The sequence below is a fragment of the Petromyzon marinus genome, chromosome 34 (genome assembly GCF_048934315.1).
Source record: "Petromyzon marinus isolate PM22_M1 ecotype Great Lakes invasive population chromosome 34, UKy_Petmar_22M1.pri1.0, whole genome shotgun sequence".
NCBI classification, from domain to species: domain Eukaryota; kingdom Metazoa; phylum Chordata; class Hyperoartia; order Petromyzontiformes; family Petromyzontidae; genus Petromyzon; species Petromyzon marinus.
The window spans coordinates 11648113-11671435 of NC_133700.1; the positions used below are offsets into that span (position 1 = coordinate 11648113).

At 47.3% G+C, this 23323-nt stretch overlaps 1 protein-coding gene across 4 annotated transcripts in view; it reads left to right on the plus strand.

Annotated features, from left to right (window-relative positions):
* Positions 1 to 23323, plus strand: part of LOC116948725 (uncharacterized) — a 43682-nt gene that overhangs the window by 5570 nt on the left and 14789 nt on the right. Inside the window, exons 1-6 of one of the 4 annotated variants that reach the window (XM_076071720.1) lie at positions 1508 to 1693; positions 7734 to 8153; positions 12698 to 12908; positions 19596 to 19824; positions 21983 to 22030; positions 22651 to 22751. In XM_076071720.1, coding sequence (XP_075927835.1) covers positions 1602 to 1693; positions 7734 to 8153; positions 12698 to 12908; positions 19596 to 19824; positions 21983 to 22030; positions 22651 to 22751 — 1101 coding nt within the window. In that variant the 5' untranslated portion in view covers positions 1508 to 1601. Of the gene's footprint in view, positions 1 to 1507; positions 1694 to 6865; positions 7073 to 7733; positions 8154 to 12697; positions 12909 to 19595; positions 19825 to 21982; positions 22031 to 22650; positions 22752 to 23323 lie in introns of those variants that run through there. The other 3 variants (XM_032965736.2, XM_032965734.2, XM_032965733.2) reach the window with 3 other exon arrangements.

Below are 23323 nucleotides of genomic sequence, written 5' to 3' on the forward strand. Positions count from 1 at the left end.
GCTTTGTCCTGACCAAGAGAGAGTGTTACCACTCCTCACTTCATCAGCTAGCTAGAGAGTGTTACCACTCTTCACTTCTTCATCAGCTAGCTAGAGAGTGTTACCACTCCTCACTTCTTCATCACCAAGAGCGAGTGTTACGACTTCTCACTTCTTCATCAGCTAGCCAGAGTGTTACCACTCCTCACTTCTTCATCACCAAGAGAGAGTGTTACCACTCCTCACTTCTTCATCAGCTTGCCAGAGAGTGTTACCACTCCTCACTTCTTCATCAGCTAGCCAGAGTGTTACGACTTCTCACTTCTTCATCAGCTAGCCAGAGTGTTACCATTCCTCACTTTGTTCTCACCAAGAGAGAGTGTTACCACTCCTCACTTCTTCATCACCAAGAAAGAGTGTTTCCCACTCCTCACTTTGTCCTCGCTAAGAGAGAGTGTTACCACTCCTCGCTAAGTTTGTCAAGGAGTGTATTTTGTGTGGCTCTCGCTGGCTTGGCCAAACGGATTTGTGAACTAATTGGGGAAAAATGCGCGGAAATCCTTGGGCAGGGCTGGCTGGGCTCCCTCCCGTGATTGTCCAACGAGCGAAATACAATACAATATAGTACACTACAATATAGTACAATACAATATAATACAATACAATATAGTACACTACAATAGAGGACAATACAATATAGTACAATACAATAGAGTACATTACAATATAGTACAATACAATATAGTACAATACAATATAGTACACTACAATAGAGTACAATACAATATAGTACAATACATGTAATAAGAATGCAGTGGCCATCGGACTAGTCAACAAATTGCAGCTGTCTGCATAGCTCCCTTCAGGTCTCCTGAACAGTGGCGGTGTGTTTGCCGCGCTGCGTTACGGCACGGTGACACCGGCTCAAGACGGTGTCGATTGATGCCTGAACCGATCCTGGTCCTTGACTGAAGAGCATGGTGAAGTATGGCTAAGCAACCCCCATGCCCAAATCAGCACGAGGAAGCTTTCATCCAGCAGTGGATTGAGAGAGGGCTTGTGAAGTTTTTTTTACTTTAACAATGGGCTTGACCTTGACTATGGGAAGTTCTGTTCATGGCTCAGTGTCACCAACAGAGACGATGATTTCCCAATGTTAGTTTGAGCAGAGACAATGATAAAATTTTACGTTTAAGGGTATCTTTAAAAAAAAATACTCCAGCCTCGTTAATTTGTATCTAAATTCCCCTTGGCATAAACTTTCACTTTTGAATCAATTGTTAAACTCAAACCGCGCTAAAACGAGTGGACATTTAACAAAAATTTCGGCTCGCCGTAAAGCAACTTCTTGCTTTAAAAAAACCAAGACCAAATTTAGCGGAAGTCAGACTGCTGAGAAAAGCCAGCGAGCGGGCTTCTCATTGTCTCTGGCACTGGCTCGGATTCAAAGGCGGCCTGTGAAGAGGCAGCGTTGCTTTGTTGTCGGTGGAGGCTGAGATCAGACGAACGCAGGGGGACAGTGGGCATCTTCGGCACCAGCCAGTGGTGCTTCCCGTCCGGGCATCAGTGGCGAAGCTATCGAGGGTGCAGGCGGTGCAGCTGCACCGGGGTCCACGGGCAGGATGGTGCCCGGGCGCCGGGCTGCGAAGAGACGGGAAGGTGGAGAGGGGGCCCACATTCCACTCCGTGCACCAGGGCCCATGCCACACACACAGTACGCCACTGATTTTTGTTTGATTTTTATTGAATCTCGGTGCTATCCCTGTCAAGCTCTTTCTAACGGTGCAATTCATCCAGTGCGGTGTCTCTCGTGAGTATTCGAGTCAAAGTCCCAGTGGCTGTGAGGTATCCAGGCTATGGCACTAGAGCAGTGGATTCTTGAGTCTACAGTATCTGTGTGTTTCATGGAATTGGGCAATGCATTGCAATGCAGGGCCATCCAGAAAAGGAGTATTCAGACTCAATCATGCTCTCGTGGGTAAATAGAAGTATTTATTTTAAAAATATTAACATTGTTTTTTTATTATTACAAATCTCTGCTCAAATGAGAACTGGGGCAGCATTAAACACCACTGGTGAGCCAGAGGGGACCAGTCTCCTCAGAGACGTTCCACTGTTGACCTCCCAAAACAGGGATACTCATCTTATTGGTGCTGTAGGGATGATGGTGTATGTCAACCCTCACAAAATGGGATTTTGAACTCGCAAAAAAATTGACTGCTCCAACAGAAGCTAATTTTACGCGGATCGGTATTCTTTGTTCACAACAATCTCGCAGTATTACCACTGCATTGTTATTATTACATTACTAACATAACATCCTCATGCCATCAGATTCTCAACTTTTGAGATTTGTTTTTCCTGCTTCCTTGGAATTGCCGAGCAGACTGACAGCTGCTTATGAGATTATTTCAGCACCTGCTTATAATACCCCGGTCGGTCAGAGGCGCCGCTTAAGCATTTAAACCACGTGCTCGAGAAGATCACTGCAGCCTCTGCCGGCCAGGGCACGTAGCTGCTGGCTCCATCACTCTCCCCCCTCTCTTTCCCCTCTCTTCCCTCTCTCACCTCTATATTACCTTGCCATCTCTCTTATCTGCCCCCCCATCCACCCCCTCTCTTCTTTCTATCTCTTCTCCCTCTTTCTCTCTCCCTCTTCTCTTTCTCTCATTCCATCCTCTCTCTCCTCTCTCGTATCACCCTCTCTATACCCCCTCTCCATCATCTCCCCCTCTCTCCCTAACTCTTTTCCTTCTACCATTAACTCTCCTCTCTCTCTCTTCCCTCAACCACAACCACTCTCTCACCCCTCTCTCTTTTTCCTTTCATCTCCCTCTCTCTTCCCCTTTCCCTCCCAGGGACCGTATCGTTGTTTATATTCATCGGACACAATCTGTGTGTCCCAAGCGTGTGTTTATTCGAGCTATATCACGGGCTGCGGGGAAGACAACTTCAACCGCGTGCCCTTCCATGCACCGGCAGGGTTTTCGGGACCCTCTTGCGCAAACAAGACAGAGAGATTCATATCGCCCCCGATCGTACAACTCTGAAATAGTATCCGTCCGAAATTACGGCCGTCCTTGGGGACTGTAAAACACACGCAAACAACGAGCCACGGAATGGAAAAAAAAATCTAGGCGTTGAAATTTTTGTGCGGAATTCCATTTTTTTTGCTACCCGTTGTTTTGTTTAGAGGATCGTAACGAAAAGAATAATATTCCATCGGGCTGCTTTGGCAGGGACTCAACATCCACAAACAGGCAGTTCCCCGGACGCCCCAGCTATTGTGTGCGGGCAGTGACGGGATCGTAGCAGTGAGTTACTCCTCTAGATGGGCGCAGGAATGTCCATTCCTCTCCTCCCTCCATCTCTCGCGAGCCTTCCCTGGAATCTCTCTGGTGCCACATTTCACAGGGTGTGGCCTGGGCAATGCTTTTTTTGTCATCTACAGTCAAGAGCTCCACATGCATTTGCATCTGCCGGGGAAAAAATAGTCGTGTTGCAAAACCTCACGCTTACTGCATATCTGTGTAACATTTGTAGCATCGTGTTACAGATTGATTGCAGATTACTGCCTGGGGTGTGGCAGTCGAGTGGTGAACTGCACTTTGAACCTGGAAACCTGAGTTCAATTCCTAGCCATGGATAGCATCGGTGTCGAGTGATTTCCGAACCTGTACTAGGCCACCATTCACCAGCCCGCACAGTGCAGAATGGTGAAGTATGGTCAAACAACACCCAGAACTTGCACAGCATGGGGTGGTGCTTATCCAGCAGTTGATTGACAAAGTGTCTGTAAATAATTATCATTATTAGGCATTCGGAAAATTATGCAGTGATGTATTTAATTTTCCAAACGGGTCTCTGCTGGAAACATAGCATTACGACTACTCTCACGGGGTATGAGAGTTCTGCCTGTGACTACATTAGCTCGTGATTGTTCACCTGGTTAAACAAAATAGGCATGCAGCTCTCTGTGAATCGTGCTGCAAAAATCACGAATCTCTACGCCTGTCTCGTGTGTGAGATGTCCCACTGTCTGCCCACCGTCTTGAGATGCAGCTGCACTCTCAGCACTACGCTTGCTTGAATGTTCGCGACTGCCCGTGACCAAATGGCCCGCAATGCGCCCAATCTCATCGGATCTCAGAACCCAAGCGGGGTTTGAGCCTGGAGAGCGCTTGGAAGGGTCACCTCTGAGCGGGGCTTGATGGCAAGCAGCAGAAGGCAACGTAGGAAAATAACACAATCGTTGTAGTGTTCTTCTATGCCTAACTGACCAGGGTGGTGAAGTATGGTCAAATAACGTCCACGACCCACACGGTATGACAAAAGGTGCCAGACTTTTGGGAGCTGAGTGAGCTGCAAGGTGAGAAGACAAGGGTGTGAGCTTGAGTCAGAGAGGATGCTACGATCCCGAAGCCTCGAGTCAAATTCCCGCTCATGGCCAACACTAGCGATTATCTAGACTGGTTGAGCCTCCTGTAGGTTGACTCAGCCTTAAATGATGTGTGTAAGCATCGCCACTGGAGAGACAAAAACGGTCACTTTGTGTGCCGTGCCGGACTTCGTAGGTGCTCGCTAGCAGCGCTACGGGGGATCTTTGTCTTTGTGATTCAGCGTGCGGCAAGTGTGCACTGGATGCGCGTACGCGGGTGTGCAGGTGGAGTGAGTGCGCTTGCCCTACACACGTGCGTGCCCACATCTGACTGTTGTGTGCGTTACGTTGCACCCTGTTCTGTCCACACTTTCTCGATGAAGGTTGGTACGAGACTCGCGCCGCTTGCGTTCCGGTTCCTCTCCGCGGACTCTTCGGTTTCACCGGCTCGCGTTGCTGCACACCCAACAGCACTAACTCCTCTATGTCGTCGTCGTCGTCGTCGGCCATGCTCAATCCACTGCTGGGTGAAGGCCTCCCCACATCGTCATCCCTACGCCATTATCCATCTCTCTGGTCCATCCAAGTGTCAACACGCAACAGGTGGTCTTCCTGTTGGGTGTTGACACTTGAAACTGTTCCCTCTGTCGGCTCTGCCGGTCTATCGCCTGTCCCGTCGAACAACCATCACTCCCTCGAGCCATCGTGTGCATGGCCAAGCGCGCTTTTACACTCGCTAACAGTACATATACTTACATTTGTCATTTACATTTGTTCTCCGATCCCTGCATCCCTTCTCCCTGTCTCTAAGTAGAATTCCAAATGTGCATGCCTCCATGCGTTTTCAGTTGTTGTTGATGCGTTATTTGTGTCAGCCTCCGTGTTTACTGATCGACGCCACGGCTGGCAAGACGCATCGATTGAAAAGTGTCCACTTTAAGGCGTGTATGTGGCTTTTCCTTAACCAAACCACAATTTGTTTTACCAATAAAGCTTATTATTATCAAGTACGGTCACAAACAAATAACAAAAAAGCATGCCTATTCCTGGAATCGGTAATACTTTCCACCATGTGTTCGTCATCGGAAGTGTTTAATTATCGATAGCAACAGTAGCGCTCACACCATGTGCACCGGACGCTAAGGTACGTCTCGAGGCAGAGATGAACAATGAGTCTCGGTTTAGCGGCTCTTCCTGGGGAGGGCGCACGCTCACCCTTTCATCAATCTCGGCCGGGTTCCTCAAGGTTAACGTCTCTAATAGCGACGCAACTTTTAGTCTGAAGTTGTGTTGCCTAAAGTTGTGTTCATATTGGATCAACTCGGCGAGAGTGTTAGTGAACACTTCTCACACCCGGTCAGAGACGGGCGGACACAGCTGACGCATCAACACCCGCGTTGCATCGCGTTTGAGATCAATCGGACGCAGTATCACCAAATAATTCGTGTTGAAAGTCAACACGGTCGATCCCTATTCACGTCAATGGAGGCAGCTGTCACGTTGGCTGTGGTGGAGGTGGGCGTGGAGAATGTGTTTTGGTGTTCGTCTTGTCTCACAGTCACCAAAAACTATTTAAAAAAATCTATGAAACTATATTTTTTATCTTGATTTGAAGCTTTTTTTAAACCATGTAGGGCCGACTGAGCTCTATAGCTCTTTTTCAGAAACGACCTGGCAACAACTGATAGCTTGACGAAGTGGCTTATCACGTGGACATGAATTAGCAGCCAAAATGCTCTCAACGCGTGATGTCGATGGTAAATGTGTTGGGAAAAACCGTGGGGCTACTGAAAAGAAAATCCACGCGAGCACGAGGAGAACGTGAAAACTCCAAATTTACAGCAGGCGTCAGGGTCGGGATTGAACCCATGACCTTTCGTGTACCAAGCGAGGTAGTTAACATCTCACAGCCACCGTGGTGCCTGGGTAACGCCGTGAGGCTGGGCCGGCAGTAGGGCTGCAAAGCCCACGGAAGATTTGGGCAAGGGATCGCACAGAGAGTAAAAGTTCAACTTACACAAGATACACGGTCGATTAAAGCATTAGCCTGCACGTTGAACATTTAACGTTACACTTTAGACATTCGAAGGACCACACAAAAAAGGTGATCTTCATTTGAAACCGCTTGCCGTAAGAGTGCTTACCGTTGATCACACTTCGTTCTGAATTCTAATTTGGAGCAACTCCTGAATATGTTCACTGCCGAGACGCGTGCTGTGCGTCTACCCTCGGTGTGTTTCATTTTACTGCTCTACGGAATCACGTTTCTTCACGGCAGTCAACTCTTCACTTTCATTCCTTGCACCCGAAGCCATTCGCTCTTACGACGTAGTTCTATCCTATCGAGTTCTCTCCCTGCCACGAGGGACGTCTGCTGGTAATCCCCTGCTCTCACCCAGTGGGGCTTTTCATTAAAAGCCATGGGGTGCGTTTGCTAGATTTTTTTTGCGTGGTGGATGGGGGGGGCGGGAGGCGAGGATTTGACTCGCCGTACAGCACACTGTACTCCTTATTCCCATCTGATCTGAATCATCTGCTGAGCGCAGTCCAAGGGGAAAGCGAGCGCAGCTGTTTGTGCCAAAGTTTACAGAGTTTTTCGACGTAATTCTTTCCAGCGCCGGTCGCCGCTCCTTATAGCGGCGGCCGGCGCTGTGAACCTCCTTTCTGCAGAATCGGACGCAGGCAGCAATCGAGACGCACAGAGTAACAATCACGGTGCTTTTTGTGAAAACGAATGTTTATAGTAAAACTCGTGTGGTGTGTGCGAGTGTGTGCTTATCGTTGGTAATAATCGACCAAAGGAAAGTGTGGCCGAGTCTCACGACCCTTCTTTGCAAGAGGACTCTGCTTGGGATGGTTTTTTATGTTTTGGTGGCTTTGCACAAGTAACGACGTGAGGAACACCCAGAGAAAACGAAGTCGTACAAGAGGGGTGGTCTCCTCTTGTTCGACTTATTTCAGGCAGTCGCTGTATTATATATATAGCAGAGGCCGTGACCTAAAACCTGGACTTATGTATTTTTCAGTTGAAGGTACTGTACTGTTATTGCTAATAACGGCTGTGGTAAAGTGTACACAGCCTGCGGTATGTATGTTGAACGTAGGCCAACCGTGCTAATCGGAGGTGCATGGTGCATAGCTTTAGACTTTACCAGATTGTCTCGACGATGATAGATAACACGTGTTAGAAATGTCTTAAACCCTCCTGACACGAACGCGACTAATGTTTTTTGAACGCATCGCTGAGTTGCAGCATTTTTTACGGGCCAACGTGCGCTGTCGGTTTCACGATTAAGACAGCCGCCGCTCGCGAAGCGCGTCGTCTCCTCCGCCGAAGGCTCTCACTCTCCGAACGGTTTCCCCTGTCGTGTGTCAGGCGCGGGATGAAGAACCGGGCTCCTCCGCCCCCTCCGGGCGTTGCTCCCCTTCGATTGCCTCGGTCCCCCGAGGCTGAGCCCGCCTCGGCGGACAGGGCCGGAGCGATTCCATCTGCCAAGGTGGCAGCGGCGGCGCTGTCTTCGGACAAGGGCGATTCCCCGCCGGCCATCAAGGCGGCTAGCGGGAAGCCGCCCGCCGAGAAGGGCGCGACGCTGCCCGCCACGAGAGTGGGATCTCCGCCGCTGGAACGGGGCGGAACTCTGTCGCTTGCCAAGGGAGGAACGCTGCCTTCGCGGGGAAAGGCGGCTGCCCCCAAGCCTCCGCTGGTGGCGAGGGGCCAGAATGTGTCGTGCTGCGAGGTGGAGTTCTCCGTCATCCTGCCGTCGGGACAGCTGCACAGCGCCACGTCTGAGAAGCGGTAGGGAGCCCCGTGACCCCGCACACCTTGACCCCGCGCACCTTGACCCCACGCACCTTCACCCCGCGCACCTTGACCGCACACCTTGACCCCGTGCACCTTGACCCCGCACACCTTGACCCCACACACCTTGACCCCGCGCACCTTCACCCCGCGCACCTGGACCCTACACACCTTGACCCCGCGCACCTTCACCCCACACACCTTGACCCCGCGCACCTTGGCCCCACAAAACCTTGACCCTGCACACCTTGACCCCACACACCTTCACCCCGCGCACCTTGACCCCGCACACCTTCACCCCGCGCACCTTGACCCCGCGCGCCTTGACCCCGCACACCTTGACCCCACGCACCTTGACCCCGCACACCTTGACCCCACACAGCTTGACCCCGTGCACCTTGACCCCGCATTCCTTGACCCCGCGCACCTTGACCCCGCACACCTTGACCCCGCGCACCTTGACCCCACACACCTTGACCCCACACACCTTGACCCCATGCACCTTGACCCCGCACACCTTGACCCCGCGCACCTTGACCCCACACACCTTGACCCCGCGCACCTTGACCCCACACACCTTGACCCCGCACACCTTGACCCCGCACACCTTAACCCCACACACCTTGACCCCGCACACCTTGACCCCGCACACCTTGACCCCGCACACCTTGACCCCGCACCATGACCTAATTTTGACCCCGCGCACACTAACCCTGTACTCCACGACCCTTTACGTCCTGACCCTGCTGACTTTCGCGCGCGTGCACCTTGAACCCTGTGCGCTCTCACCTCGTGCACCTAAGGTGCGTTCCACAGGGAGAGAAGGGATATTTGATGTCTAATGGGGATCCTGGCCACGCGTCTCGCCTGCCCAGTCCGCATTAGACGCTTGTTCTTCGCACACGGTGTCAACGCTGGCGTTGGAATTGCCTTTTGCGTGTTAAATACGACATCGGGCGAGGTGAGAAGTCCCAGCTCAGCCACAGGGGAGCTGTTATTTAGTGTCTCGAGTGGAGTACATTGAGTGGACAGGCGTGGAAGGTGTCATGAATGACAACGGAATTATGTCAATCCAGGGCTTAAATTCAGCCAGGTCTGTTCGGGTCAATGACCCAGAAAATATGTTTGCACACGTCACACCGCATCTAGTCTACATCTCACTATGGCTGTGGCTACGAGTCATGTGCCACGTACTTCAGTATATCACCAATCTTGAACATGTTCAGTGAGAAATGAAGCCCTGGGTAGAATCCCATGGTTATTCTCCTGCAGTTAATTCATGCAATCTTACTACTTAGCCATTATTATGGGCTGTGGGTAGCAGCGGGCAGTGCAGAAAAAGACATTGTTGTACCGTACTTCTACGCTCCCTTGTCTACGCTCCCTGCCTTCACCAACCCGTGCTCACCAGCCCGCACTGCCAGCCTATGTGTAGGAATTTTGATATGATGAGGTAATTATTTTTTTATATTCCAGCTTCCTCCTGCAGGGACACTGTAGAACTCTTTCAAGAAGTGGCCAATAATGCTAACAAAGAACCCTCACGGAAAAGTTCCCAGAGACTCAGTGAGGCTTTGCTGGGCAAATAAAGCCCTACCATTAAGTTATATTTGCTCATTGAGGTCTGCGCCTGATAGTTTACTGGGTGATTGGCTCAACCTAATGTCTGGCACGAGTTGTGCGCAGGCGCATTCTTGACAGTCTGCGAAACATCGCGCTTTCCGCCGTGATAGGACAGAACAAACAATTTTAACGAACAAGTGAGACACTGCGCAACTGTGCACAGAAAAAAATATATCGATTTCATTCGCAGAACTCAAAACCGCTTGCATGGCCTCGCACCGCAGAGGTCGAAGGCGTTTTGGTGCAAGGTCACTCACCATTGCTCGAGGCTATTTCTAGCCCAGGATTTCTAGTCCCACATAGCAGTTGCATGACTCTTGTCTCAGAATGTTTTGGAAAAAAAAAATGTGTATTCGTGGTGGCCGGTCAATGGCTCTTGCAACTCTGACAATAATGGACGCAAAACGCCCGTCACTGTAGTGTACATGCGGCTGTGCGCTTCATTTGACTGAACATTTATAAATAAATCACGGATATCTGACGCTGCCAAATCGCTCTTTATAGAGCATGGAGAACAACGTTTGTGTGGTGGTGGTGGTGATGGTGATGAGAGAAGCAATTTACATTTGTGGCACGAGTGGAACTGTGGGCATCATCTTCCACGTCGCTTCCCCAGCATCACCTGCCAATGCTGTTCTGTTTCTTCCTCCGGTTCCTTGGCCTTCTGGGCCATTGGGCCACGTGACCGTTTCCTTCACCAATACCTCCTTCCCGTGGTCTCTCTCCACTTCTCTCTGTCCGTCACTGCCAATTTCAACTGAGCGAGCTCCCATCCCCATACAGTGTTTGATGTTTGACGTCCGGTCAGACGGCGGCCTTTCTCTTCCCTGAGCACCTTTCAGTGTTTCCTCCATCGCTGTCCTGTCCAGCCGGTCACCATTCATCCTTGTCACGTGCATGACATATTGCAGGATGCTGTGGCTGCAGGAAATGTTCAGCTCATTTCTTTGCCTGTGATTTAACTCAAATAACACACATTTAGAGAACGTACGCAGGTTAAAGACGTCCGGTTAAAGGCATCGTTCTGACTGTTAACCCTTTCCCGTTCTGAGATGTCTGCCACTTGCAGGGTGGGTCCCGTTCGCCACTGATTCTCGGAACGCTCCAGCGCTTAGCGTTAATTTTATTTAAGAGAAGCATAGCGCCGTTGTTTTTAAAGACCTTGTACTCACCGCAGAGAACTGTAACGACACGACCGCACTCTATGATAGCTGCCGTCGAACTGTGCCACACGCCCCTCCCTCATGGCCTTGTGAGAGCCTCAGTACGTCTTCGGACGTGGAGACGCACCAATAAAGTTATGTTATTTATTTATGATGCTGATGATGCTGATGCAGATGACAATGCTGCTTGTTTTGTGCAGGAAAGCCTCATTGAGTTTAAAGACTATTTATCCAGAGAGTCCTGCCAAGTTCTCGCAGTAGGGGGCGATGATGCTGCTGCTGTGTGTGATCCCAACTGAGTTATTATCAAGTCCATTATTAGTACCTGTATTGGGATGTTTGGCCAATACAAGTTACATTTTATACAAACTCCACACACAGAGAACATACAAACTACACACACAGAACATACAAACCCCACACAGAACATACAAACTACACACACAGAACATACAAACTACACACACAGAACATACAAACTACACACAGAACATACAAACTACACACAGAACATACAAACTACACACACAGAACATACAAACTACACACACAGAACATACAAACTATACATACAGAACATACAAACTACACACAGAACATACAAACTACACACACAGAACATACAAACTACACACAGAACATACAAACTACACACAGAACATACAAACTACACACAGAACATACAAACTACACACAGAACATACAAACTATACACAGAACATACAAACTACACACAGAACATACAAACTACACACAGAACATACAGACTACACACAGAACATACAAACTACACACACAGAACATACAAACTACACACACAGAACATACAAACTACACACAGAACATACAAACTACACACAGAACATACAAACTACACACAGAACATACAAACTACACACACAGAACATACAAACTACACACAGAACATACAAACTACACACACAGAACATACAAACTACACACACAGAACATACAAACTACACACAGAACATACAAACTACACACAGAACATACAAACTACACATAGAACATACAAACTACACACACAGAACATACAAACTACACACACAGAACATACAAACTACACACACAGAACATACAAACTACACACAGAACATACAAACTACACACACAGAACATACAAACTACACACACAGAACATACAAACTACACACACAGAACATACAAAATACACACACAGAACATACAAACTACACACAGAACATACAAACTCCACACAGAACATACAAACTACACACACAGAACATACAAACTACACACACAGAACATACAAACTACACACACAGAACATACAAACTACACACACAGAACATACAAACTACACACAGAACATACAAACTACACACAGAACATACAAACTACACACAGAACATACAAACTACACACAGAACATACAAACTACACACACAGAACATACAAACTACACACAGAACATACAAACTCCACACCGAAAGGCACCTGCATCGGGAATCAAACCGAGGCACTTCTAGCTGTGAGGGGAAACTGTTAACACGACGCCACCCTGCGAGTCAATGACAGTGATATAGCGATCAATGCTGATGTGACAGGCAGTACCAAATGACACAAAAACAAATGCTCATTGGCTAATATGAAGAAAACGGAATGCCCGCAGACGATAACGGATAACGGATAATGCCGTGGACTACGATTCATCCACGTGACCCTTTCCTGTTCGTCGCCTTAATCTGCCGCGATGCCGATTGCTCCCACCAGCATCCCCATGATGGACGTGCTGGTGCGCCTGTGCGCGTGGTACCGTCTGAGCCCGGCGCGCCACGCGCTGGAGCTGTACTCGCGCGTGGACGGCCGCCTGCTGCCCTTCAAGCCCAACACGGCCATCGGCAGCCTCCCCGTGGGGGCCGTGCGGCTCATCGAGCGGGAGCCGCTGGACGCGCGCAGGGCCCACCGCTCCAATGCGCCCGAGGTGAGATCCTGCCCCCCCCCACCCACCCCGCGAGGTGAGCCCCCCTTGAATTGAGCCCTTCCCCGAGGTGAGCTCCCCTGCCCCCTCCCCCCCCCCCCCGAATCCTTCCCAAGCGAGAGGCTCATCGGTGGCCGTGGCGCCGTCGTCTGACGCGACTGCCCCAACATGACCACCACTCATCGGCAGTAGCAGCAGAAGCCTCAACATCATCAACGGCAGCATCACCTGCACTGTCATCTGACACGACCGCCACGGCAACCATCAGCCGCAGCATTGTGGTCTTGAGCAGTAGCAGAAGCATGATTATTATCACAGGAGCCTTTCAAAACCATCACTTTACCCTACATTGCGGGGATCACAAAAAAGATCTCCAAAATCTTGAATAAACACAAGATCCAGGTCCGTTTCAACACATTACATAAAATCCGTGATCTGGTTCCGTCTGTAAAAGATGTGATTCCGGACATACAGTACCCTGGTGTCTACAAACTAAGTTGCCTCTGTGGTAGTAGTTACATTGGAGAAACCAAACGCCATGTCTCGGACCGCATTCGTGAACACAAAGCAGCCCTTAAACACGGTAGGACCAACACCTCGGCCGTAGCAGATCATTGTTCTAATTCAGTAGGCTCACATGCCATTGACTTTTCCAAGACAGAGGTTCTTTGTAAGCCATCTGGCTACCATGAGAGATTCGTTCATGAGGCTATCCACATATATAAGCATAGAGATAATTTCAACCGAGAAGATGGATTCTGGCTTAGCAATCATTGGAAAGATTTGATTAACCATTTCAGGTCTTAATTGATTGTTCATGCTTACAGTGGCTTTCAGACAGCATACATTAATTTTTTGTCTCCCCCCTCCTCTTTTCAGAACATAGATGGACTAGTCCTTCTAAATAAACTGCCAAATCGCTGCGCGTGGCGCTGACGTTTTTTTAGAAATAAATAAATACACCGTTTAAAAATAAATAAATTTATGCAAACGACACACCTGATGACGATCGTTTGTGTTATGGTCGAAACGTCAACGTGACTTTACCGAAAGAGCTAAGAATATAGCAATATCATCATCAGAGAAGCATCATCATCATCAATAATGTATCCACCTATCTTGAAAAGGGATAAATGTTCATGAAATGCCGTGGTGTCGGAAGTACTCGGACAAACATTGACTTTTTCATCCTCGCTGGGGTGACAGTGGTGGTGCATTCAGTTTTGGGTATTTGTCAAACCAGTGAGAAACTTTGCCGCTTGCGCGTGCACGTCATGATATGGGGCGGTTTCCATCCAGCAGCGGAATGGATGGCCGCAAGTAAGTATCGGTAAATCCCGGACACTCGGCATGGGATGACGGAGGCGCAAAAGAGTCACGCGTGTCGCGTTCCCTCGCGCGTCGCACATTTCGGAGTCGGTAACAAATTTGACAGCCACTTCCGTTGCGCGGGATGCTGCCTGGCAAGAGCTGCACGCAGCCCAGAGGCGTGGGACATCTTTCACGGTTGCCCAGTTCAACGCCTAAACACACGTCGAAAAGCACGTACACAGAAACCAGCTGATAAATAGATGGCGCAATCTGCTGCGCTCTGGAACGCGGCTCTGGCAGGACATCGCATTACAGAGCTGCGTCGTTCCATTTGTCGTCTCCTTTTGGAGTAGGCACGAAAGAATTCACGTTGTGACCGATTGATTTGTCCAGGGTTCAAGTCAAATTCGGTCAAAGAATCTCTCTGCTCAAACGAGTGATACTGTAAGCGGCCCTCATCTACATCACTGAGCCAGTGGTGGGAGATACACATTCCCATAGCAGTAGCTCTTGTCTGTGTCGGATATTCTCCAGCATTACGTGAAAAAAACTATTTGTAAACTAATTTTATTTTTTAATTGGCAGGAAAAATTCCTTTTCCATCTACATCGGCTGTTACCGGTTTACTTACTAAATAGGGCAGTTGAGGACCATTTCATTTTAACATTTCAAAATATTACTCGATGAGATAAACCAACTACAAACGAGTTCATTCTTGATGAATGTGCTTGCAGCACTTTCTATTTTAGTTTAAGTCGATGCAGTTAATTTCGTTAATGACGGCATCCCAAATGGTCCTAATTTGCTGACCGTTGGAGCCTCATTTATGAGCCTATAAATACCGCTATGAACGCTGGGTCACTGAGTGAATTCCATCACGCGGTGACTCACGTGGCTAATGACACGCACACACACAAACGAGTAACACACACACACGAGTAACACACACACACGAGTAACAAATACACAGTTCCCCGAGTAGCCTACACAGGTTGTTGTGAAGAGTGCCGTGAGCGAGCACCTAATAGGCGAGCACTGCTCATGGTGGTGTGGCCTGGACCACCTCTGTCTCCCCAGTGCTGATGTTTACACGCCACACCAGAGAGACTCATTTAAAGCTGAGTCGACCTAGGGGAGGCCAAGGACGGATTATCCACGAGCAGAATGAGAAATCAGGCCCCCGGGTTAATTGTGAAGTGCGCTAACCACTGTGCTACCGGTCCCTTCGTAAGAACACTCGCACATTCATTCACACGTGCACGTCAATGACGCGATCTGAGCACATTCCTGGTTTTCTTGGCAGGAAAACAAAAGAGCCTCGCTCTCCTACCCCGGCAGCGAGTACCCGCTATCAACTAGGCATTTAAAGCGCCGTTTTAAATGTCATAAATAAAAAGAGCATGCTGGTGCTTTGAGATACGACGTCCTGCGTATCTCGTGGTTATAGATTAAGCAGGAGCGTCATGAGCTGGGAATATATCCCTCTGCTCCGGGCTGTACGACCAGAGATATGTGACCGTGTTAATTTGATGGCCTGTGAAGGTGAAACACGTTTAGCGCTGCTGTGTGGATTTATCTTCCAGAGTCTCGACCTGAACGGCGCAACACCGAGCCGAATGACTTGACACTGATGTTTCGTCCTGATGAACAAAAACCACGTGGCTGTAAACAAAAACAGACGAGGCCTGTTTGTTTTTTGTTTACACTGTAACTTGTAACACTAACTTGTTACTATGTAACTTGTTACAGTGTAACTTGTAACACTAACTTGTTACCATGTAACTTGTTACAGTGTAACTTGTTACCATGTAACTTGTAACACTAACTTGTTACCATGTAACTTGTTACCATGTAACTTGTTACAGTGTAACTTGTAACACTAACTCGTTACCATGTAACTTGTTACCATGTAACTTGTTACCATGTAACTTGTAACACTAACTTGTTACCATGTAACTTGTTACAGTGTAACTTGTAACACTAACTTGTTACCATGTAACTTGTAACACTAACTTGTTACCATGTAACTTGTTACAGTGTAACTTGTAACACTAACTTGTTACCATGTAACTTGTTACAGTGTAACTTGTTACAGTGTAACTTGTAACACTAACTTGTTACCATGTAACTTGTTAGACTGTAACTTGTTACCATGTAACTTGTTACAGTGTAACTTGTAACACTAACTTGTTACCATGTAACTTGTTACCATGTAACTTGTAACACTAACTTGTTACCATGTAACTTGTTACCATGTAACTTGTTACAGTGTAACTTGTTACAGTGTAACTTGTAACACTAACTCGTTACCATGTAACTTGTTACCATGTAACTTGTTACCATGTAACTTGTAACACTAACTTGTTACCATGTAACTTGTTACCATGTAACTTGTTACAGTGTAACTTGTTACAGTGTAACTTGTTACCATGTCACTTGTAACACTAACTTGTTACCATGTAACTTGTTACCATGTAACTTGTTACAGTGTAACTTGTAACACTAACTCGTTACCATGTAACTTGTTACCATGTAACTTGTTACCATGTAACTTGTAACACTAACTTGTTACCATGTAACTTGTTACAGTGTAACTTGTAACACTAACTTGTTACCATGTAACTTGTAACACTAACTTGTTACCATGTAACTTGTTACAGTGTAACTTGTAACACTAACTTGTTACCATGTAACTTGTTACAGTGTAACTTGTTACAGTGTAACTTGTAACACTAACTTGTTACCATGTAACTTGTTAGACTGTAACTTGTTACCATGTAACTTGTTACAGTGTAACTTGTAACACTAACTTGTTACCATGTAACTTGTTACCATGTAACTTGTAACACTAACTTGTTACCATGTAACTTGTTACCATGTAACTTGTTACAGTGTAACTTGTTACAGTGTAACTTGTAACACTAACTCGTTACCATGTAACTTGTTACCATGTAACTTGTTACCATGTAACTTGTAACACTAACTTGTTACCATGTAACTTGTTACCATGTAACTTGTTACAGTGTAACTTGTGACAGTGTAACTTGTTACCATGTCACTTGTGACAGTGTAACTTGTGACAGTGTAACTTGTGACAGTGTAACTTGTTACCATGTAACTTGTTACCATGTAACTTGTGACAGTGTAACTTGTTACCATGTAACTTGTAACACTAACTTGTTACCATGTAACTTGTTACAGTGTAACTTGTAACACTAACTTGTTACCATGTAACTTGTAACACTAACTTGTTACCATGTAACTTGTTACAGTGTAACTTGTAACACTAACTTGTTACCATGTAACTTGTTACAGTGTAACTTGTTACAGTGTAACTTGTAACACTAACTTGTTACCATGTAACTTGTGACAGTGTAACTTGTTACCATGTAACTTGTTACCATGTAACTTGTTAGACTGTAACTTGTTACCATGTAACTTGTTACAGTGTAACTTGTAACACTAACTTGTTACCATGTAACTTGTTACCATGTAACTTGTAACACTAACTTGTTACCATGTAACTTGTTACAGTGTAACTTGTTACAGTGTAACTTGTAACACTAACTCGTTACCATGTAACTTGTTACCATGTAACTTGTTACCATGTAACTTGTAACACTAACTTGTTACCATGTAACTTGTTACCATGTAACTTGTTACAGTGTAACTTGTGACAGTGTAACTTGTTACCATGTCACTTGTGACAGTGTAACTTGTGACAGTGTAACTTGTGACAGTGTAACTTGTTACCATGTAACTTGTTACCATGTAACTTGTGACAGTGTAACTTGTTACCATGTAACTTGTAACACTAACTTGTTACCATGTAACTTGTTACAGTGTAACTTGTAACACTAACTTGTTACCATGTAACTTGTAACACTAACTTGTTACCATGTAACTTGTTACAGTGTAACTTGTAACACTAACTTGTTACCATGTAACTTGTTACAGTGTAACTTGTTACAGTGTAACTTGTTACCATGTAACTTGTAACACTAACTTGTTACCATGTAACTTGTGACAGTGTAACTTGTTACCATGTAACTTGTGACAGTGTAACTTGTTACCATGTAACTTGTTACCATGTAACTTGTTAGACTGTAACTTGTTACCATGTAACTTGTTACAGTGTAACGTGTAACACTAACTTGTTACCATGTAACTTGTTACCATGTAACTTGTAACACTAACTTGTTACCATGTAACTTGTTACCATGTAACTTGTTACAGTGTAACTTGTTACAGTGTAACTTGTAACACTAACTCGTTACCATGTAACTTGTTACCATGTAACTTGTTACCATGTAACTTGTTACCATGTAACTTGTAACACTAACTTGTTACCATGTAACTTGTTACCATGTAACTTGTTACAGTGTAACTTGTGACAGTGTAACTTGTTACCATGTCACTTGTGACAGTGTAACTTGTGACAGTGTAACTTGTGACAGTGTAACTTGTTACCATGTAACTTGTGACAGTGTAACTTGTTACCATGTAACTTGTGACAGTGTAACTTGTTAGACTGTAACTTGTTACCATGTAACTTTTGACAGTGTAACTTGCGACAGTGTAACTTGTTACCATGTAACTTGTGACAGTGTAACTTGTGACAGTGTAACTTGTTACCATGTAACTTGTGACAGTGTAACCTGTGACAGTGTAACTTGTGACAGTGTAACTTGTGACAGTGTAACTTGTTACCATGTAACTTGTGACAGTGTAACTTGTGACAGTGTAACTTGTGACAGTGTAACTTTGTTACCATGTAACTTGTTACCATGTACCTTGTTACAGTGTAACTTGTGACAGTGTAACTTGTGACAGTGTAACTTGCTACCTCCAACAGTTTCCCTCCCCAGATGTGTTCCGCAATGTCGACCTCTCAGCCGTGGTGCAGGGAGCCCAGTGACTCATGGACTATAGTTTTAGTTTCCTCGGGACAAGACGCACTCCTGCGTTGTTTCCGCATTGTTTCGTCGTGTTGCTTCCGACGATGTTGCCCGACGTTTTGCTCCACGTGCTGGGGGTTTCTCCAGGAACTGCACAACCCGAGAAACACACCGGGTAGCTCGAGAACACAAATGGTGGCTGCATGCACAGAGCTCAAACACACCGCACACAGCCTTGTTTGTTTACCCATCAATTTATTAACACCGATGGATACCACAACAGCGGTTGCCTTATGTGTATAAACCCACCCCTGCCATAGGAACGTGGAACTTCCATCACTGACTCGGGGCTGTATACGGTAGACGAGCATAGCCATTGTGCCCATATGAGCCCAAAAACAAACTTTGATAATTTTGTCACACCTAAAAAAAAAATGTCCCGTTGCATGATTTTGTCATTTTGGTTTGTGCGTGCGGACAGCCGACGGTGCGGCTGGTGGTGAACCTCTCGCGCACGCAGAAGGAGTTCCTGCGCGTGAGCCGGCGCGTGCCGCTGCGCGTGCTGCTGCCGGCCATCGCGGCCAAGAGCGGCCTGGAGCCGCGCTCGCTGCTGCTGTTCCGCGACGCGACGCAGGCCGAGCGCGTCGACCCCGCGTGCTCGCTCGCCGAGCTCGGCATCCGCGAGCTCTACGTCGTCGACACCAGCAAGGGTGAGAGAGGCGCGCGGCCCCTCGACCCCCTGACCCCTGCCGCCGCCACCTCCTCCTATCGCGGCGTTGTCGGGGCTGCGTTTCGAGCTCGTGGGCCGTAATCCCGATGATTAAGTCGACGGTTTGATCGCCCGATTCGAGGGCTCGTTCGATTACGCGAGTGATCGGAGGGCACGGCGTTCGCTGGGAAGAAAACCTCTCGCCTCTGTGCCGCTGGACGGGAGGTGAGGGACGGGGCTTTAGTGGCGTCATCGGCATCATCAGGCGCGTCACTGTGGCCGTGGCTCGTAGAGAGGGCTTCCAGACTTCCATTTTAAAAGAGGCCAGATTAATCTCCATACATATAAAAGGCAACGTTGTGATTATGTGTGTCTGTTCAAAATGTTTATTGTACTTCCCGACATGCAACAAACTGGAAATTTGCCATGTGGGTACTTTCCAGACTGTACACCATGCAAAAGTTATAAAAATACACTTTTTTGGGGGGGGGGAGCTAAATAATGCATTTATTTTTTTCACGGCAAGTGAGCTGTGACGTCAATTTGTCACGTGACCCGCGCATGTGGAAGCGTAACGCATGGTAGTGTAGCATTTAGCGCGCCGCGCTACGAACACGGCGACCGGCCACCACCGGTGACGATTATTTTAACCGGTCTTGGGCCTCCCCTAGGTCGACTCAGCCTCAAACGAGTAACTGGTGTGGTGTGTGAACATCGCCACTTGGGGGACAAAGGCGGCCGGGCATGGTGAATCCAAGTCCAGGGCGAAGCCGGGTAGTACAGCTAGTCTACCATAAAAAAAAGTAGTTGATTTAACTTTAATTCAGTTAGTCTACCGAATCGACGAATGTTCCCAAAATAAACACAAATCTTGGATTTCTATCGACATCCATGAGCCTCATCATCGATTAAAAATAATTTTCCAGGATCTTTTTTTCTGAACTCTTTTGAGCGTGGCATTGAGAGTGGCAGTGTTTTGTTGGATAGCTCCTGCCTGGATCACCAGCCAAGCCAAGTAATATTTGTGAAATGGACTACACCCTGCTGATGAGATACAGAATAGTGCATACTGTACTAGTCGAGGTTTTGTAATTTGGCCAAAAGACACATTGCCCGATGTACGTAATTGTAATGTTATTCAGTGATAAAACAGACACAGATGGCTTTCCTATTTATGTATTTTGTAATAATAATAATAATTTGTATTTATTTGTTTGCTTGGGAAAGCAAAGGCACACCGAGTCCCAAGCTTCTCTTCATTGGGTATATTTGGCCGGCTACATGTTCCAGGATTTATTTTGAGTGTGGGAGGAAACCAAAGTGCCCGGAGAATTCTCAACGCCAAGCTACACGCGGTTGGGTCACCAACCTCGGGGAAGGTTTTTCCTGCGCTCGTTTTTTGTGAAAAAATTGTTTGTGAAATAAATGTAATGCTTGTTTATCTGTACTTATTTACACTTCTCATTTACACCCCCCCTCCCGCCTACCCCTCCACCATTCAAACAAGCTCTCATCTCTACACGCTGGCATCTTTGAGTCAGTCACGGAAATTCCACATCTCTATGGCAGGATCCATCCTCCCCATAGTGAAGTCGACAGTAACCTATTTATCCGCGTGATGCAATAGTTCACACACCCGCGCTACGAACCTGCCCTCCCGAGTTCGATCCCTGGCCATGGTATCACCAACCCGTAGTGGCGTATGGTGAAGCAATCCCCGTGTACCGACATGGCACGGGGAAGGCCTCCATCCGGCAGTTAATTGACAAGAGCGCTGTACGCTGCGTTCATTCACCCCTTTATTTTGATAAAACCCAGGCAGGATGCGTGACTGATTGGGAACCCGTGTGGTTATTTCCTTGTGAGTGAAGCACAGGTTACAGTCAAACGCACCGATCTCTGTTGCACGTCCATCACGAACGGCCACACTTTTTGAAAGACTCTTTGCCTTTATTTTAAGTTCTCATATGCAAGATATGTTAAAACAGTGATAACTATGACACCGCCTAGCCAGATATCGCTGTTCGGCCTGTCACAGTGTGTGGTTGTTGATTGACTAATGATGACACGGGTGACAAAAGGCCCTCCAGGTTGTAGGAATTGACAGCGGCATTGTCAGTGACGTCAAGCTCTCTACTTCTTGTTCTGTGTTTTGACAGCGGCCACGCTATGCCATCCCATCGTGCATGGCTCCCACACCTACCCAGGTAGGGACCCCACCCACGCCTGCACCTCGCACTGCCGCGATGTCTCTCTCATCGGCCCACGCAGCTTGGGTGCCGGGGACCAGACCGCAGAAAAGAGAGATGCGCAGACAAATAGACGGACAGGAACATTGCCACAGAGAGAGAGAAGAGAATAGAGGCAGACACAGACAGACGCAGAAACATAGAGGCATAAAGATAAAAAAATACACAGACGCAGAAAAATTTACACAAACAGAAACATAGCGACACAGCGGGACAGGTATGAAAAAGGACACAATCAGAGATAGACAGATACGGAATGAGAGAAACGCAAATACACATCGAAACACACAGAGGTAAAGACACACAGAGAGAAAGAAACGGAAACAGATCGGCAAAAGACAGAGACACAGCGACACAGAAATCTAGAGACACAGGGAGAGACAGATACATCGGGGGAGACATAGTGAGGGGGTCAAACATGACCACAGAGACAAGAGACGCACGCAGATTGAGGCCACCGTAACTTGCAACCCCGGCTGACAATCCCTCGGGGCTGCCCCGGGTACCGCGTCTACCAACCGGGCCCTGTCAGCGAAAACAACGATCCTCTCACCAGTGGCCATGCATTTGTTGGACAGGGGCCCGCAGACAACCACCGCCCCCTCCTGGAGTCACAGAGCATGCTGGGAAGGAAAACGCGGGCATCTTCAGCTGCCTTCGGCCCCGAAAGAAAAAGCTGGTGAGTCTATCACACGTTGTTGATTTGTTTTACATGTTTTGAAATACTGAGAGTGTTATGAATAAATGTGCAGCGGCTGGCGCGCTGCGCTACAAACCCGGCGACCCGAGTTAGATTTTCGCTCACGGCAACCACCAGTGGCGATTATTTGAAACGGTTCCAGGCCTCGCCTAGGTTGACTCAGCCTCAAATGAGTAACTGGTAACATGTGTAAACATCGCCACTGGCCGTGCCGGCCTTCATAGGTGCTCGCTAACAGCACTTGCCCTAATAGCCTGTTAAGGCTATATGGGGGATCTGTGTCTTTGCTATGAGCAATTATCATACTTATTGTATGTAATTGCCTAATTTGGCTGTGATTGTTGTTCTCTACATTACCAGTGAGTGATCTGAAATGATAATAATTGGCGCGTTAAACGCTTGCACACCAATGCAACAATTACTTTTGTTTGATTATGTCGGGCGGTGGAAGGTCTTACGACATAAATGTGGTCAGATCATTACATGGCCCAAGTAAAACATCAATTATGAATCCTAACATTGGCTGCGAAAAAACCCAGCGCATGAGGAGC